The sequence below is a fragment of the Ascaphus truei genome, chromosome 2 (genome assembly GCF_040206685.1).
Source record: "Ascaphus truei isolate aAscTru1 chromosome 2, aAscTru1.hap1, whole genome shotgun sequence".
NCBI lineage: Eukaryota > Metazoa > Chordata > Amphibia > Anura > Ascaphidae > Ascaphus > Ascaphus truei.
Genome location: NC_134484.1, coordinates 208,882,319 through 208,898,535, shown reverse-complemented (window position 1 = coordinate 208,898,535; position 16,217 = coordinate 208,882,319). Strand labels below are relative to the sequence as shown.

The window sequence follows — 16,217 nt, the reverse complement described above, 5'->3', positions numbered from 1 at the left end:
CTGTGTGTTTGTATCAGTGGCTGTGTGTGTATCAGTGTGTGTGTGTGTGTATCAGTATCAGTGTGTGTGTGTATCAGTGTGTGTGTATCAGTATCAGTGTATGTGTGTGTGTGTATCAGTATCAGTGTCTGTGTGTGTGTATCAGTGCGTGTGTGTGTATCTGTGTGTGTGTTTGTGTATCAGTGTGTGTATGTGTGTGTGTGTGTGTGTATCAGTGTCTCTGTGTGGCTGCGTGTGTGTCAGTAGCTGTGTGTGTGTGTGTATCAGTGTCTGTGTGTGTGCATCAGTGTCTGTGTGTGTGTGTGTGTATCAGTGTCTGTGTATGTGTCAGTGGCTGCGTGTGTGTCAGTGGCTGTGTGTGTGTGTGTGTGTGTGTGTATCAGTGACTGTGTGTGTGTCTGTGCAGGCCAGCAGTGTCTGTGCATGGTCATTGTCTGTGTTGGTCTGTCTGTGTGAGTGTCTGTAGGTCAGTGACTGTGTGCTTCTGTGCAGGTCAGAGAGAGAATGGGGGGGGGGGGGGGAGAGAGAATAGAGGGGATTGGGAGAATATATGAAATCTGTATGGACATTCATAACTGTTTTATTTTACCTATAGGCGATAAATTTTTTAGTGGGTCACGAAGGAGAAGTTCAAAAATAACAGGGTCACAGAAAAAAAAGTTTGGGAAACGCTGGTATAAGGTATGGGGTTAATGTAAGGGTTTTTTGCAGTTGGAGTATGTCACGGGAGACCATGTATTTACACCGTTTAGTGGGATCATTCACTGAGCAAAACAAGATAGTAAAACAAATAGTAATGTATTCCATAGAAACAGGCATATACAAAGAGGATTACAAAATACAGAAGAAAACACACTTACTGAGGGTATGGGCTACAAAACTGGACTTCCCTAGGTGAAATAAGAAGTAAAATAAAGTCTTGAACACACAATACAAAATAACATTTGAGAACTGGCTTGTATCTTGATACATGAGGTAGCGTGGGAAAAAATCCTACCAGCCTATCTAAGACAGGTAAGCTCGGATTCGGAATCTGACAAGGGCATGCGCCAACCTGGCACCTTTGCCACTTGTCAGTCAGAAGCCACCCGCGGAGTTAGGCTCCTCAAAGTCTGGGCAAATGGTGGTCCGATGACCTCCATTCATCCCAGGATGTGAGTACTTTAGGCTAACTCCGCTGCCCAAATAGCTTTCACACCGTGGCAAACTCTGAGGCTTTCATGTCCGGGACCCGAGTAGACTTGGTGGCAATCCTGCGGGGTCTTCTAACAAGGAGTTAGAGTATCAAGGAGTATTGATAAAGTGTATTCCCATACACGAAACGCGTAGGAGGTGTTCTCCTTCGTTTTTATGGATCAATAAAGGACATATCTTTTCAGCTTATTCCTTGGTGACCTACTTATTGGCTGTGCGACAGTATTCTTCTTCACATTGAATTTACCCCACTGGGCTGCACGCGATTTGGAACATGTTTGATGTGGACATTATGTGAGTATTCTTGGATTTATACTTACTATTGCTATACTGTGAGTCCAGGGACCATCCCAACGAGGATTTCATAGGGGCTTCACCAACAGCCTCATCTTCAGGGAATTATTGGCCCTCAAAAAGGACTTTACATCTTTATTTATCTCCGACTAGTCCCAATATTTCATGTCCATATTATTGTTTACATCATTAGATCCAGCGCTGGAGCGCATTAATCACTATTTATCTATTCAAATTTCCTATAATAGCCAGCGGAGCCTAGCAAAGCCATGATCTGCTTCTTTGTTCAAGGAACGGACCACTGCACTATAGTCTCTACCTTGGCTGGTTCTGGCTTAAGGTGCTCACCACCAACTCTGTGCCCTAAGTACAACACTTCGGCCATACCCACCAGACACTGTCGGTTTCATGGTCAGCCCTGCTTCCCTGACACTACTCAGCACTGCTGCTACATGTACTAGGTGACTGTCCCACAAACTGCTAAACACTGCAATATCGTCAAGGTATGCCCTTGCGTAACCCTGCACCCCTTCCAGTAACCAATTGACCAGGCGTTGGAATGGAGCCGGGTCATTCTTCATCCCAAATGGAATCACTAAAACCTCATAGAAGCCACTTGGAGTAGTGAATGATGACTTTCCCTAGCCTCCTGGGTCAGAGGAATTTGCCAGTAACCTTTGGACAAAGCCATAGTGGTCAAATACTTTGCACCCGCAAGCTCATCTAAGAGCTCATCCATTCGGTGCATGGGATAAGCATCCGACACTGTATAAGCATTGAGCTGCCGGTAGTCCACACATAATCGCAAGGTTTCGTCCTTCTAAGGTACCAGGACTACCGGACAAACCCAAGGGCTCTGAGGCGGTACAATTACCACTAGGGACAGCATCTCCTCTACTTCCCACTCTATACTGCAATTTACCTCTGCTGAAACGCGATAGGCATGCGTATGCAGAGGTCTCTGATCGCCAGTCTCCATGGGATGATCTGTGATATATGTTCTGCCCAGCTTGTCCTTTAACAGAACCCTATACTGCTCTAGCATAGCCTTTGCCTGCACACTCTGCTATGCACTGAGCTGGGAACCTATCTCAACCTGCTCCACTGTGCCCCCCGACTAGATTCCCCTAGGATGTCAGGCACAGCTTTGGCCGCCGGGTCCCCCATCTGTGGGCTACAAATAGACAGCACTGATACCACACTCTCTTTAAAATATTCCTTAAGCATATTAATATGATAAGTCCTATTTCTACCTGTCTGTCCATCTAACTGCACAACATGGTTGCACTCATTCATCCTCCTGAAAACAGTGTGCAGTCCAAACCAGGCAGCCATTAATTTGTTCTGACCAGTGGGCTTCAGAACAAGGACTTGCTTCCCAGGAATGAATGTTCGGCTACGGGCATTCTGATCATACCAAGTCTTCTGCTTGGTCTGAGCCTCCCTGAGATTAGCCTGTTCCAACCCCATAAGCATATTTATCCGGTCCCTGAGATCTATCTACCACATACACAGATGCACGAGTATTGGTAGTCTCCCCTTCCCATCCCTCATGGAATAAATCAAGAGGTCCCCGTACCCTGCGCTCAAAGGGAGAGAATGTGGTAGATTCTTGCGGTACCTCTCGGTATGCAAACAGCAAGGTCTTTAGGTGAATCTCGCAGTCCTTCCCTTCAGCCTCTATGAAAACTCGAAGCATCCGCTTCAGGGTACCATCAAACCTCTCACATAGACAGTTTGTCTGGGGGTGGTAAGGGGTTGTGCGCTGTTTCTTCACCCACACGAATCCCAGAGATACTGTAGCAATTCACGCATGAATTGAGACCCTTGATCAGTTAGAATCTCACTAGGGAAATCTACTCTAGTGAATAGAACTATCAATGCTTTTGCTACTGTCTAGCATCGATGGTGGCTAGTGCTACAGCCTCAGGGTACCTGGTGGCAAAGTCCACCACTGTGAGGATATAGGGCTTGCCAGACCAACTGGGGATCATGAGGAGTCCTACTATGTCCATAGCTACCCTCTGGAAGGGTTCCCCTATTACCGGTAGTGGGTTCAGGGGTGCTTTCACATGATCACCCGCCTTACCTACTCGCTGGCAGGCATCACAGGACCAGCAGAACTCTGCCACAGCCCCTGATGCCACTGGCCAGTAGTAACGCTGCAACAGCCGGGCTCTCGTCCGAGTAACCCCTTGATGCCCCGATAGTGGTATGGAGTGGGCTACCTGGAACACTAACTGTCTTCTACCTGTCCAAACCCTATCTGGAACGGTAGAACCCTGCTCTCTATATAAGTGCCCGTGGTGCCATAAGAACCGAGCTGACCCACTGTTCAAAGCATACTCGAACGCCCAGAGTCTCATGCCCTCCAAGTTGGGATCAGACCTCACCTCTTCCCTAAACTGTGTCCCTAATTCTGGCCACCCACCCTTAGTCTCTAAGTCAGGTGGAAGGGGAACAGATAAAGGGGGAGATAAGTCAGAACCTTGTCGCGACTCAGTCTGGCTTACCTGCCTGGTCAACCTGGTACTGTTGGTCCCAAATGCAGGGGCACAGAGAAATCCTCATGTGCAATTCCTTTGCTCTAGCTCCAAGTAATCGCTGCAAAAGGAGCCAATTCCGCCATAAAAAACAAGTAACATGCCCCAGGTCATTACCAAGGAGCAGCTCAGTATCAAACCCAGGCAATACCCCCACCTCCCTCATGCCACGTCCGGCACCCCAATCAAGAAAGACCCGGGCAACCTGGATGGACCATGGTCCTCTGTCTAGCATGGTCAACTGCATCCCGGTGCCCGGGAGCAGATCCTCTGGTTGGACCATATCAGGTCGAACCAGGGTAACAGTGGCACCGTAGTCAAGCAAGCCGGGTGCTTGCCAATCACGATGGTCACCTGGCACAAATGCATTTGCCAGGCATCGTTGGATTGCAACCCAACCAGTGCAATCTGATGTCCCTACGTCTCCATGGCTGTGTCACAGGCTGCAGATGTAGTTTCTTCCGTCGACGTCCCTCGCTGGTCCGGTTGGACGGCTGCACTCTGCTCTTCATTGTGCCACCTGCATGCTGGCGACTGGCTTTGCAGGTGGAGAGTGTTGCTCCTAATGGAGATCCCGGCTGGACTAGTGGACACAAACTGCAGGTGAGGGTATGTCCCCCTCAGGTGAAGCAATACTGGCTTAAGGTTCTCAAGATCCTCCTCAAGCAACATTTTAGACCGACCGTCAGTAGGCAGACTATAACTTTCATACTGGGCGATAATTCTTGGTCGGTCCCATGACTGGAACCGACCTGACCTTTTGTCCATTCTTCGCCTGGTGGCACTAAACTACTGTAAGTGACAGAGAGAACCTGTGATTTCTTTAGCTTTGTAAAACGTTCGTACGTTACCACTTGTTTTCAGAGCTCACACTCTACGAGTTTCTCTCTATGTTAGAAGAGCCCGCAGAATTTTAAAACATAGGGCTCAATGATCCCACAGCTACCACCAGTAAAAAAAGCCTGTCACGGGAGACTAGGTATTTATATCTTTTTAATGGGATCATTCACTCAACAAAACAAGATAGTGAAACAAATTGTCATTTATTCCATAGAAACAGACGTACACACAAAGGATTACAAAATACAGGAGAAAGCACACTTACTGGGGGTCTGGGCTACAAAACTAGACTTTCCTATGTGAAATAAGAAGAAAAACAAAGTCTTTAGGTTGACTGGGACTTGTCCCGAAATGTCCTGGAACTCAAATCGGCATGAAGTTCCTGACGCCACCGCTGTATCCGCTCCGGAGATGCCGAAATCTCTTGACCGGGAGATGGTACCAAACGTCCTGGTACTTATTTCGGCTTGTAGTTCCAGCTGAGACCGCTATGTTCTACTCTCAGAACTTGGCCCCGAAAAGTGGGACTTTTAGAAAATTTCTTGCCTTGAAATTTCTGAAGCCGGCTCACTGCTATTTCTCTCTGAGCATCTTTTGGTGATTTTGAATTTGCCGCTGCTGTCTTGACGCTTAGAATCTGAGTGAATCTCTCGAACGGATTGGTTGAGGGTTTCTTATAATATTTCAGAGTTCATTGATGAAATACTCCAGCCAATCCGAGTGCGGGAAAAATCCTACCAGCCTATTAGAGCGCTGCCAGTCTATCTAAGCCAGGCAAGCTCGGATTCAGAATCTGACAAGGGCATGCCCAACCTGGCACCTCTGCCAATTGTCAGTCAGAAGCCACCCACGGAGTTAGGCTCCTCAAAGTCTGGGCAAATGGTGGTTCAATGACCTCCATTCATCCCAGGACGTGAGTACTTGAGGCGAACTCCACTGCCCAAATGTCTTTCACACCTTGGCAACCTCTGAGGCTTTCATGTCCGGGACCTGAGCAGACTTGGTGGCATCAAGCTTGGTAGCCACATGGTCTCTCAGAACCATGGACCTGGAGGTCCCCAGCTCATAATACCGTGCATAAGCATATATACCATTAAAACACCATGTAATAAAATATACTTTTCACATATTTTTTCTAAGTGCTTTGGGTAGAATGAAAAAAAACGTGCAGGTTCATTTGCATTGCTGTTTCCTCTATACACTGAAAAACGGATTCAGGTTTCTTAAAAACCCTTGCAACCTCATATATGGTTGGAGTACCCTCAGAACCTCTATACTGGTTCTGGGTAACCGGGCATTGAACTGGGGATCCCTCTGTTACTGGGGGGACCCCGGTACCGTGCTGGGGATACTTTACACCCCTATGCCCTGCTTACCTTTCTGGTCTGTGTGGAAGAAGGGAGTCCTAGCGGTGAGTAGCAAAAGCGTTTCCAGAGCAGGACTTTGACCAGAGCCTTGTGCCTACATGTATCTGGGCTACCCAACCGGACTCCCGGGTACATTATTGAGGCGCCCAGCAACTCAGGACCCCGACCACCTATGCAAATCTGATAAGACTTTCTCTGCAAAATCCCCCCTGAAACTCATAGCCTAGCAATCTCTGCTTGCTGGCACCCCATGAAAGGTAAAACACAAATTCTTTGTCGCATAATCACATGCATTTCATGTACAACAAACGGGTCAAAGAGCTGACCCTCTAAACCCCAAAATATGGCTGATGTAACCAGCTGGGCATACAACCTTTATTGATGGCCTAGTAACCCCCTCACCATCACAGGGTAGTTGGTTAAATTAGGGAGTTTTAGGGCAGGGGATTAGGTACTTACCTTAGCGGTGAAAGGGACGGAGTTGGTAGGTTCCGGTGGCGGGGTAAGTCACAGTAACGTGCCGATGGTCATTTGGTCACGGCAAAGTGGCCGTGACCAAATTTCCAAGCCATACAAGTTGTAGCTATCAAATTTCAAGTCTAGTCTTCTGTTAAAATACAGTAAATAAAAATACCAAATGTAGCACATTTGCATGTCAGACAGGTCTGCAGTCCTCTCTTTCCTCGTTATCTCACAGCATACAATGCTTCCACTGTAGCCAGGATTCTGGGTAATGACATGCAAATGAGCACAGTGTGTCACTCTTTACATCTTGTCAATTTTAACATGGGAACCAATAAGCTAATAAAATATAGTTCCAATTCCAAAAATGTTAAACAGAGGTCTTTTTTAAACAATGGCCAATTCACACAATTCTCCCCCCCCCCCCATTACATTCTCCCCAAGCATAATAAAAAAAAAAGTCACGAAGATAAATGTTCTTGTGGGATCGAAAAGAAATTGGTTCATGTTTGTTGGAGACAGAGTTAATTCCACTTGTTTGGTTTACACACTTCAGAGGATGCTATATATCTACAGCACACGCAGCTTGTTAGAATGTCACCGCAAACAATCAAAGAGAAGAAGCAAATAAATAAAAAGCAATAAATGCTACGCTATACATTACAAGTGGAGAGTTTGCTTACTTGAAGTGGGTGTAGTGGATAATGAAGCCACACGTCCCTCAGGTCCTGTAGATGTTGAAAAAAAGGTCATTAATGCTCTAGGCAATCATTTAGCAAATTCCACAGCACTAAATAAAATGTCATTACTTGAAATACACAACTATTTGAGATGCTGACTCAGCTCATGGAAAATTCAATACTGCCTGCAAATTAATTTGAAAATAAAAAGCTTATATACAATGGACTTTGCCTCCAGCTCCTGCCAAGCAGGGCTTACAGCAGAGACAACGATAACTCCACAAAACTAATCCAGTGGTAATAATTAGGGAATTACAAAATTAATAGTTGGTTTGTATATTACCATCTGTATTTAAACCTGAATAATTGCTCAAAGCAGCATTTATTAAGGAGAACTAAATAATGAAAGTACAGATGTAGGAGCCGTTATTGCTCCTGCTAGCATGTTGTAGCGGGACCCACACAACGCGCCAGCAAGTGCCATTCAAAATGCATGAGCCAAGTGTCATACAAATACATACACATTAGTTAAAAAATAAATAAATAAAGATTATTAAGACCGCGTTTGAAAAAACAAATGTGCATCACACAAATAAGAGTATATGAATGGCATGGACTGCAATAATCCCACACCAAAGCAGCAGGTATGGAAATGCTTCTATGCATTGCAGCTTCGATTTTTTTTTATCATTGGTTATTTTACTTTTATTTTTTATGCTACCTGAACAAGTGGTTACCCCATAGCCAATCTGCGTTGCCCCACCCCCTGGGAACACTCCTGGCACCAGAGACTTTAATAGTTTTTCCACTAAGCAAAAATACTTGTCGAGGGAGATAAAATGGCTGCTGGGGTCAGCCTTGCTCCAGCGGCCTCCAGAAAGTCATCTCTTTATCCCACAGCCATACCACGTGACCATACGTCCATATTTGCCTTATTTTTGTGTGGGAAAGTTCTTTAAAGTTTTTCAAGGGAGCAGTTTACCTGACCATTAAATAACAGTCGCCCAAACAACAGCTTTGCCTCATCAAGGCCACCTTCCAAATAGACTGCACCTGTATTAAGGATATATATTACAATTTTTATTTAAAAAGCATTGAATATATATATATATATATATATATATATATATATATGAACAAAAAGAGTGCATTACACTACATTCATACACAATACAAAAACGCAGCTCTGACACCAAATGGAATGATTACCCATAAGCGCTTCAAAACAATTTGCCGTGGCGTGCCGCAAATCCGATTCTCTACAGAGGTCAGGACCATGGGCATACAGCATGTAGCGATCCAACTCCAGCTTCTATGAAAGAGAACAGGAGAAACAATTGCAGAGATCTCTTCCATATTTATGTCCTTGTTATGAACAACCAATTTTGAGAAGTAAACAAAAGAGACACTAAATGTAAAGAACAAGTGTTCAGTCTTTTCAGGGCCATTGTCTGTTTTTATGTCTTGTAAATAACCACTGTAGATGTGTAATGGTTCAAGTAAGTCATTCTCTATTATAAATCAACTTCTCCTTTTAAATCCAAAAACAAGGTAATGTTACAGGGTCACCCACTAGCCTTCCTGGTCAGTTCTTGACTTTTAATCCTAAAAATCTGAGCCTTGATGTAACGGCTTCAAATCAAGGGGCCTACAAAACACTGTCACAGGAGACCAGGGATTTACACCTTTATACTGGGATCATATCATGAGCAAAACCAAGAAGTAAAAAAAAAATTGGATTTATTCCATAGAAACAGATATACACACAATGAAATACAATATGCAGAAGAAAACACACTTACTGAGGGGTCTGTGCTACAAAACTAAGCTTTCCTAATCGAAATAGCTCAGAAAACTAAGTCTTTACAAGTCCTTTCATTGACCAGGATGCACCCGCAAAAGTCCTGGAACTCAAATTGGCATGCAGTTCCTGACGCCACCGCTCATTCCACTCTGGAGGTGTGAAATCCCTGGACCGGGAGCGAGTACCAAATGTCCTGGTACTCTTTTCGGCTTGCAGTTCCAGCTGCGACCGCTACATCTCTTTTCAGAACTTGGCCCCAGAAAAGTGGGACTCAGAAAATGTCTTGCCTTGAAATTTCTGAAGCCGGCTCGCGTCTATTTCTTTCTCTCAGAGCATCTTTTGGTCAGTTCAAATCTGCCGCAGCTATCTTGGCGCTTAGAATTTCTTAGAATCTGACGCTCTGATTGGTTACTAGGTTTCTTATTTTGTTTTTAGTCCCCTTCAGAAAACGACACAGCCAATCAGCGTGTGGGAATATTTCTACCAGCCTATCACAGATTTGCTTGTACTCTGAAGCCAGACGGGCACTGTGGCGGTGAAAGGGTTAACCAGGTCAATAATAAAGGTATTATGCCTGGCTGGTTAACCCTAAACCGTGTTGGGACAGAAGGGGTTAAAATGTATTGACACCATACCACCAGGTTTTCCCCTACACTACCTTTATTGTCCCTGTTTAGCAGCTCAGAAGCTAGCTGCAGTTAAATGAATAAATGAGAAATATGAAAACTGTATTTGCGACACAAGGGGGAGTTTCTAGTGCTGTGCCAAGCGCTGATTGAAGAAGCGTGCCTGTGAATAAGTGGCTGCTTTAAAGATAGGTATAAGTTTCCAGACCACAAACGTCGAAACCGCAAAGTCAATTGAATAAGTGGTCTGCGGTTTAGCTGAAGTGCCTTCTTGATACATGGTATCCTGCCGTCTCGTTATCCACTTAAGGTGAATTGGTGGCGCGCATCTGCAGTTACCGATCAAAGCCAGCACGGATACATTGTATGCTGGCTTGTAACTCAGACCGTTTATAGTTCAAACCGCAACCCACATCACAGAGCCCCTTCAATTAAGTGGATAACTTGCGCTAGGAAAGAGCTAGCACTCTTTTTGGAGTGCAGCTAGTTAAAGTACCATGAATATACATATCAGTTTATATTTGTTGCATATACAGAACATACATATAAAAATAAACTATTTCAATGGTGTTTAAAATGTACAGGCAGGAACCCTTTCCTGCCAGCCCGTCAATGGATCCATTAACATACCCATATGTTATGGATGAATGAGCTAAGGGATTTTTCATCTCCGTACTTCAAAGGGCACCCTGCTAAGTTGGTGCCCCAGTGTCTAGAGAAGTCCGGAGTTGAAAAGCCTCAGAGACTCGATGTGTTAGGATGGCGGGGATATTTCTAAGTATCAGATACCGGTGCGAAATATGGGCACTTCACACTTACTAGCCAAACCCCAGACTTGCTGTCTCCAGGTAAGGGGTTGGGCCCAGTATGCTAAGCAGCTTAGGTGTCAGGTTTGCACATGCTCTGAGCAAAGCGGGAAGCAACATCTGCCCTTTTTGTGAGCTACTGGCAAGTCTGGGATAGGTTGGAAAAGTTGTTCCCACGGGAGGATTGGCTGTGTATGTTAGTGATAGGGCTCTTCACCCTATAAAAATGCCTGCAGCCCAGTTCTAGTGAGATTCATCTCAGATTCACCAAGATACGTCCAAGATACAGCATCAGCGGTTCCGGGGTGTGAGGGGTTAACTGCATCGTAACAAAGATTTGCACCCCTCTTCTAGAATTCGTTTGAGCTAAGGATTCCCGAACGAATCCTGTAAGGACTAAACGAACATCTTTCCTCCGGTGGAGATACATGCACGGCTCAAATTGTGCACCCACTTGCATGTGTGCAGGGGTGCCCAGAGACTTTGTTTTCAAGTTATTCGTTCCGTCAACATTTGATTTTGTTTCCCCATCCCAGTAAGTGTTTATCCAGTGTAATTGTGAAGATTGTGTGTTTGTCTTAAAAGGAAATAAATTACAATTTATTTTGCCCTCCTTGTGTGCTCAATCCAGAATCCCGGTATTAATGTGTTGGTAAGACCTGGTCTACCGTGACAGGCACTGATTTCAATGCTGCCAAGGGGCATGCGCCAACCTGGCACCTCTGCCACATAGCATATTGAACCCCACGTTGTGCCAGGCTCCTCAGAGTCTGGGGATGGGCAAATGGTTGCCGTATAGCCCTTATTCATGTCAGGACATGGGTACTTGAGTGCAACTCCGGTACTCTGCCCACTCTGAGACCTTGGCATCTCTGAGACTTACAAGTCCTGGACCCAACCAGGGGGCCGTCTGGTCTCTCGAAACCACAGACTTGGAAATTCATATACAGGGCATACACATATACACCATGTTCATAAAAATCATAGAAGAATTTTGTAAGTCCCTCATCCCCTATGATCTGCTGAAAAGACACCCACATTAATTTTCAGAACTCCTAGACCTTCCTACAAGAAGTTTTAATAAAAGTTGCTTCAAATAATGCTTAGGTTCATTTTCAGGGTTGCTTCAATTGTACCGAAGCTGGACAAAGAAATAATTGTACTCCCGCAACTTTATACATGGTTGGAGACACCCCAAACCCCTATACCGGGTCCGGGGGTTTGGGGCATATACCGTGGGGGTCTCCACTAAACGAGGGACCCCTGACTATACCCGGGATACACAAATCCCTATGCCCCTTTATACCTTTCTGGTCTGTGCTGAAGCAGGGACTCCTGGCAGTGAGCTGCAATAAAGTTTTCAGGGTAGGATTTTGACCGGAGCATTGTGCTTCAAGGTATCTGAGAATCTGACCTGATTCCAAACTACCTTATTGGGGTATCCAGTAACTCTGGAACCCTGCTACATAGCCAAAATCTGAAAAGACTTTCTCTGCAAAACCCACCCTCAAACTCATAGCCTAGCAATCTCAGCTTGCTGGCACTCCTGGAAAGGCAAAAACACAAACATTATTGTCACATATTTTCATGCAATGCCTAGAAATACATACACGAAAGCCAGGTCCAAGAGCTGACACTCTAGGACCCCACAACGTGACTCAGGGGCAACCAAGTGAGCTTGACCTTTTTTTGTGAGCCTGGTTACCCCCCTCACCATCACAAACTGTGCTATAGAATGCTATAGAATGTGCTGCAGCTGAACTGGCACCAAAGAGGTTTATGGTTAACCGAGTAAAGAAAATAAATAAAATCTTCTATGAAGCAGTGTCATATTTTGGGGGAAAATACATTATTTTTCAACAACAGTGCTGTCTACATCAGGGGTGGCCAACTCATGTCCTCAAATGCCACCAACAGGTCGGGTTTTAAGGATATCCCTTCTTCCGCACAGGTGGCTCGAACAGTGGTTTACAACTGCAACACTGTCATGGGATTCCAGGCATTTACACCTTTTATCATAACAATGAGCAAAACAAGGTGGAAAAAATAAATGTATTCACTTAAAATAGGCTAAGCACAATGAAACACAAAATACATGAGAAAGACACACTTACTGGGGGTCTGGGGCTGAAAACTAGAATTTCCTATGTTAAATAGAACGTAAAACAAAGTCTTGGTTTACCGGGACTTGTCTCGAGATGTCCTGGAACTCACATCGGCATGAAATTCCAGAAGCCACCACTGTATCTGCTCCTGAGGAGTTGAAATAACTTGACCGTGAGTTAGCTCCAAACATCCTGGAACTATTTTTGGCTTGAAATCCCAGCCGAGACTGCTACGTTCAAGACTTAGAACTTAGCCGCAAAAAGTGTGACTTTTCTTGACCTGAAATTTCTGAAGCCGGCTCGCTGCTATTTCTCTTGAGCATCTTTTGGTACATTCAAATTTGCCGCTGCTGTTCTGGCACTTAGAATCTCATACCCGGATTGGCTGACTGACTCATAGTATTCCAAAGTTACTACAGCCAATCAGACCATGGGAGAATTCCTACCAGCCTATCAGAGTGCTGCCAGTCTACCAAAGCCGGGCAAGCATGGATTCAGAATCTGACAAGGGCACGCTCCAACCTGGTACCTCTGTCACTTGTCATGCAGAAGCCACCCGCTGAGTTAAGCTCCTCAACGTCTGGGCTGGAGCAAATGATGGTCTGAGGACTTCCATTCATCCCAGGACGTGAGTACTCGAGCCTAACTTTGGTACCCAAATGGCTTTCACACTTGGAAACCTCTGAGGCTTTCATGTCTGGGACCTGAACAGACTTGATGGCACCATGCTGGGTAGCCACATGGTCTCTCGGAACTGGAAATCCCCAGCTCATATACTGTGTACAAGCATATACACACTTTAAACCCACTGTTTAATAAAATATATACTTTAAACATTTCTAAGTGTTATGGTTATGGGGAATAGAGTAAGAATCTTGCACTTTTTTTTCTTCCTACTAGCCATATTCCCCACACTATACAGGACTTAGACTTTAAAACTCCTTGCAACCTTATGTATGGTTGGTGTACCCCCAGAACCTGTATACCGGATACCGGGTGACCTGGGCATTAAATGGGCATCCCCTCTTATACCAGGGATCCCTTTACCATTCTAGGGATACCACACATCCCTATGCCCCATTTACCTTTCTGGTCTGTGCTGAAGCAGGGAATCCTAGCGGTGAGTCACGCAAGCGTTTTCAAGGGGAGATTTTGCTGGGGGAATGTGTCTCGATGTACCCGAGAATCCCTCTTGATTCTCGGGTACATTTTTGGGGTATTCAAGAGCTTTGGCACACGGTTACCTAGACACATTCTGACAAACTTTTCTCCGTAAAACCCCCCTTGAAATTCATAGCCTAGCAATCTCTGCTTGCTGGCACACCTGGAAAGGTAAAACACAGAAAATTCTTTATTGTCGCATAATTTACAGACAAGCATTGACAATCACTGGGCTCAAGAGCTGACACTCCCGAACCCCAATACACGGATCAGAGGTAACCAGGCAGGCTTAACCTTTATTGTTGAGCCTGGTTACCCCTTCACCGTCACAACCACCTGTGCTGAAGCAGGGATATTCTTAAAACCAGGCCTGTTGGGACTGGAGTTGGCCACCCCTGGTCTACATTATATAATAATAATAATAACAACAAAATCTTTTAATACCAAAACACCTTACAATAATACTTCAAGTCACTACTCTTCAAAGACAAGGGTGAGAAGGGAATAACATCAAACAAGGGACTGGGTAATACAATGATTTACCCAAAATCAGACGTTGGAATTAAACCTACAGGCTATAGGTATTTAAAACCAGCACCCTAACCCATACAGCATGCCAGACAAGTGCTTGGAGAGTAAAGACACCCCAATGCCTATCAGGACGTTTTTGTGCTGCAGAGATGTTAATAAACAATCAATGTACGTATATAGCACACAAACATTACTCCATTCATGGCCTGCTTAGTGTACAACTTGCATGAATAACAGACACACAATTTAGTTGCAATGTAGTTCATTTGATGCTGCTTGTGTATAATTTGGATGATCGAGTCTGGGGACATGAACAAGTTTTCTGCTTTTCCATTTGAATCTGCTTTTACATGCAACTACAAAATGAATCACTTCAAATTAAAGTGTTAACACACAAATCTATTTAGGTTTCCAGCTCAACAAACCTATTACACTATTACAAGTAATTCTACCAGATAAACTCTCATCTGAGAGTCTTCGTATTCATTGTTCGATTTACCATTAAACCTACCCATGTGCTGGTTGAGGTGGGGAGGGGAGACCCTGATTGCACAATCACTCGTTGAATACACAGTAACATCACACAACAGGGAGCAGCCAGAGCAAATCAAACCCCATCCAAAGTCTAACTTTAAGAAATAAATACAAAATACTTACAAATGACAAAATTAAGTTTAAAAAAAAAAAAAGTCTCAGTAACCTAGAGGGTACCCTCTAAAAATGTCACTTGAATTCGTTCACTTTGGGTCTTAGAAGGGATTGTTCATTTAAGGCTTGAAACACACATCTGCCTCAAAAGCTCAAAGTGTAAATTCACAGAACATGGATCCACTTTATTAGGCGCTATGACTTTTCAGGTTATGGCTGATTGCTCTTTTAAGATGAAACACCTACACGCAATTAGCCTCTTTGATGAGCATTATAAAGCCCTTCAATAATACATGGATTAAAGCAGTGGTTCCCAGCATTGCTGGCACACCAGGTTCTATAACGTAGCGTTGTCCTTTGACATGCAAAACCCTAGTGTGCTGTGGGAGAGGACGACAGAGATACTGAATCAGAATAATTTCACTTAAAAGAGCTCAAATTGAAATTGTAATAGAGAAATTAAAAGCAGATACCAGTCACACCGTAAATATCGGTGTACATACCTGTACACTGACCCACTTGTCAATAGGTGTTGGTATGGGAAGTTCTGTCACTCTCATAGTGTAATACGGAACACACAAGGTTGGTAACTACTGGGTTAAAACATCCGTTCCACCAAAAATAGAACTGTCAATTTAATGCAATGGAATAGTTCAATGCAGTTGTTAACATTCAAAGTGATAAAATATTTATTGGCACATCTGAAATGTCTTATACTGCAAGACGCATTAAATACCTACCTGTCACAGAGCGTTTTGGGTTACAAAATTGCGACAAATGTACTTTGATCATTTTCTTTTTATAGTTAAACGCACTGTAAGAATTAAAATGTTACATTCTTCCTATAATAAGAGCATATTCATCTGCTTAAAAAAAAATCATAATCTGAAGTTTAAAAGAGAAGAAACTATTTTAATTGTATGACTGTACTTTAATGTCATCATTTTCCATTATCGCTGATTAGATTCTCAGCTGTAAAATGACTAGTTGTTTTAGATATTTTTCACACAAGTAAATTAGTTGAGGAGGGGGGGTAGGTGGAAAAGGATCTATACATATACATTTATTCTATCCTAATGACTGTGACATTTTTGAAGATGCAAATGCCAGAATGTAAAGCTTTTACAATTCTTTTTTTCTTATCAAATTAAGCAAT

General features: G+C 44.0%; 1 protein-coding gene across 4 annotated transcripts in view; it reads right to left on the bottom strand.

Moving 5' to 3' along the window:
- Positions 1 to 16,217, bottom strand: part of DROSHA (drosha ribonuclease III) — a 222,659-nt gene that overhangs the window by 16,437 nt on the left and 190,005 nt on the right. For all 4 annotated transcript variants that reach the window (XM_075585898.1, XM_075585899.1, XM_075585900.1 and 1 more), the window contains 3 exons: positions 8,590 to 8,692; positions 8,363 to 8,433; positions 7,384 to 7,428 (listed from right to left, as the gene is read on the bottom strand). In XM_075585898.1, coding sequence (XP_075442013.1) covers positions 7,384 to 7,428; positions 8,363 to 8,433; positions 8,590 to 8,692 — 219 coding nt within the window. The remainder of the gene's footprint in view (positions 1 to 7,383; positions 7,429 to 8,362; positions 8,434 to 8,589; positions 8,693 to 16,217) is intronic.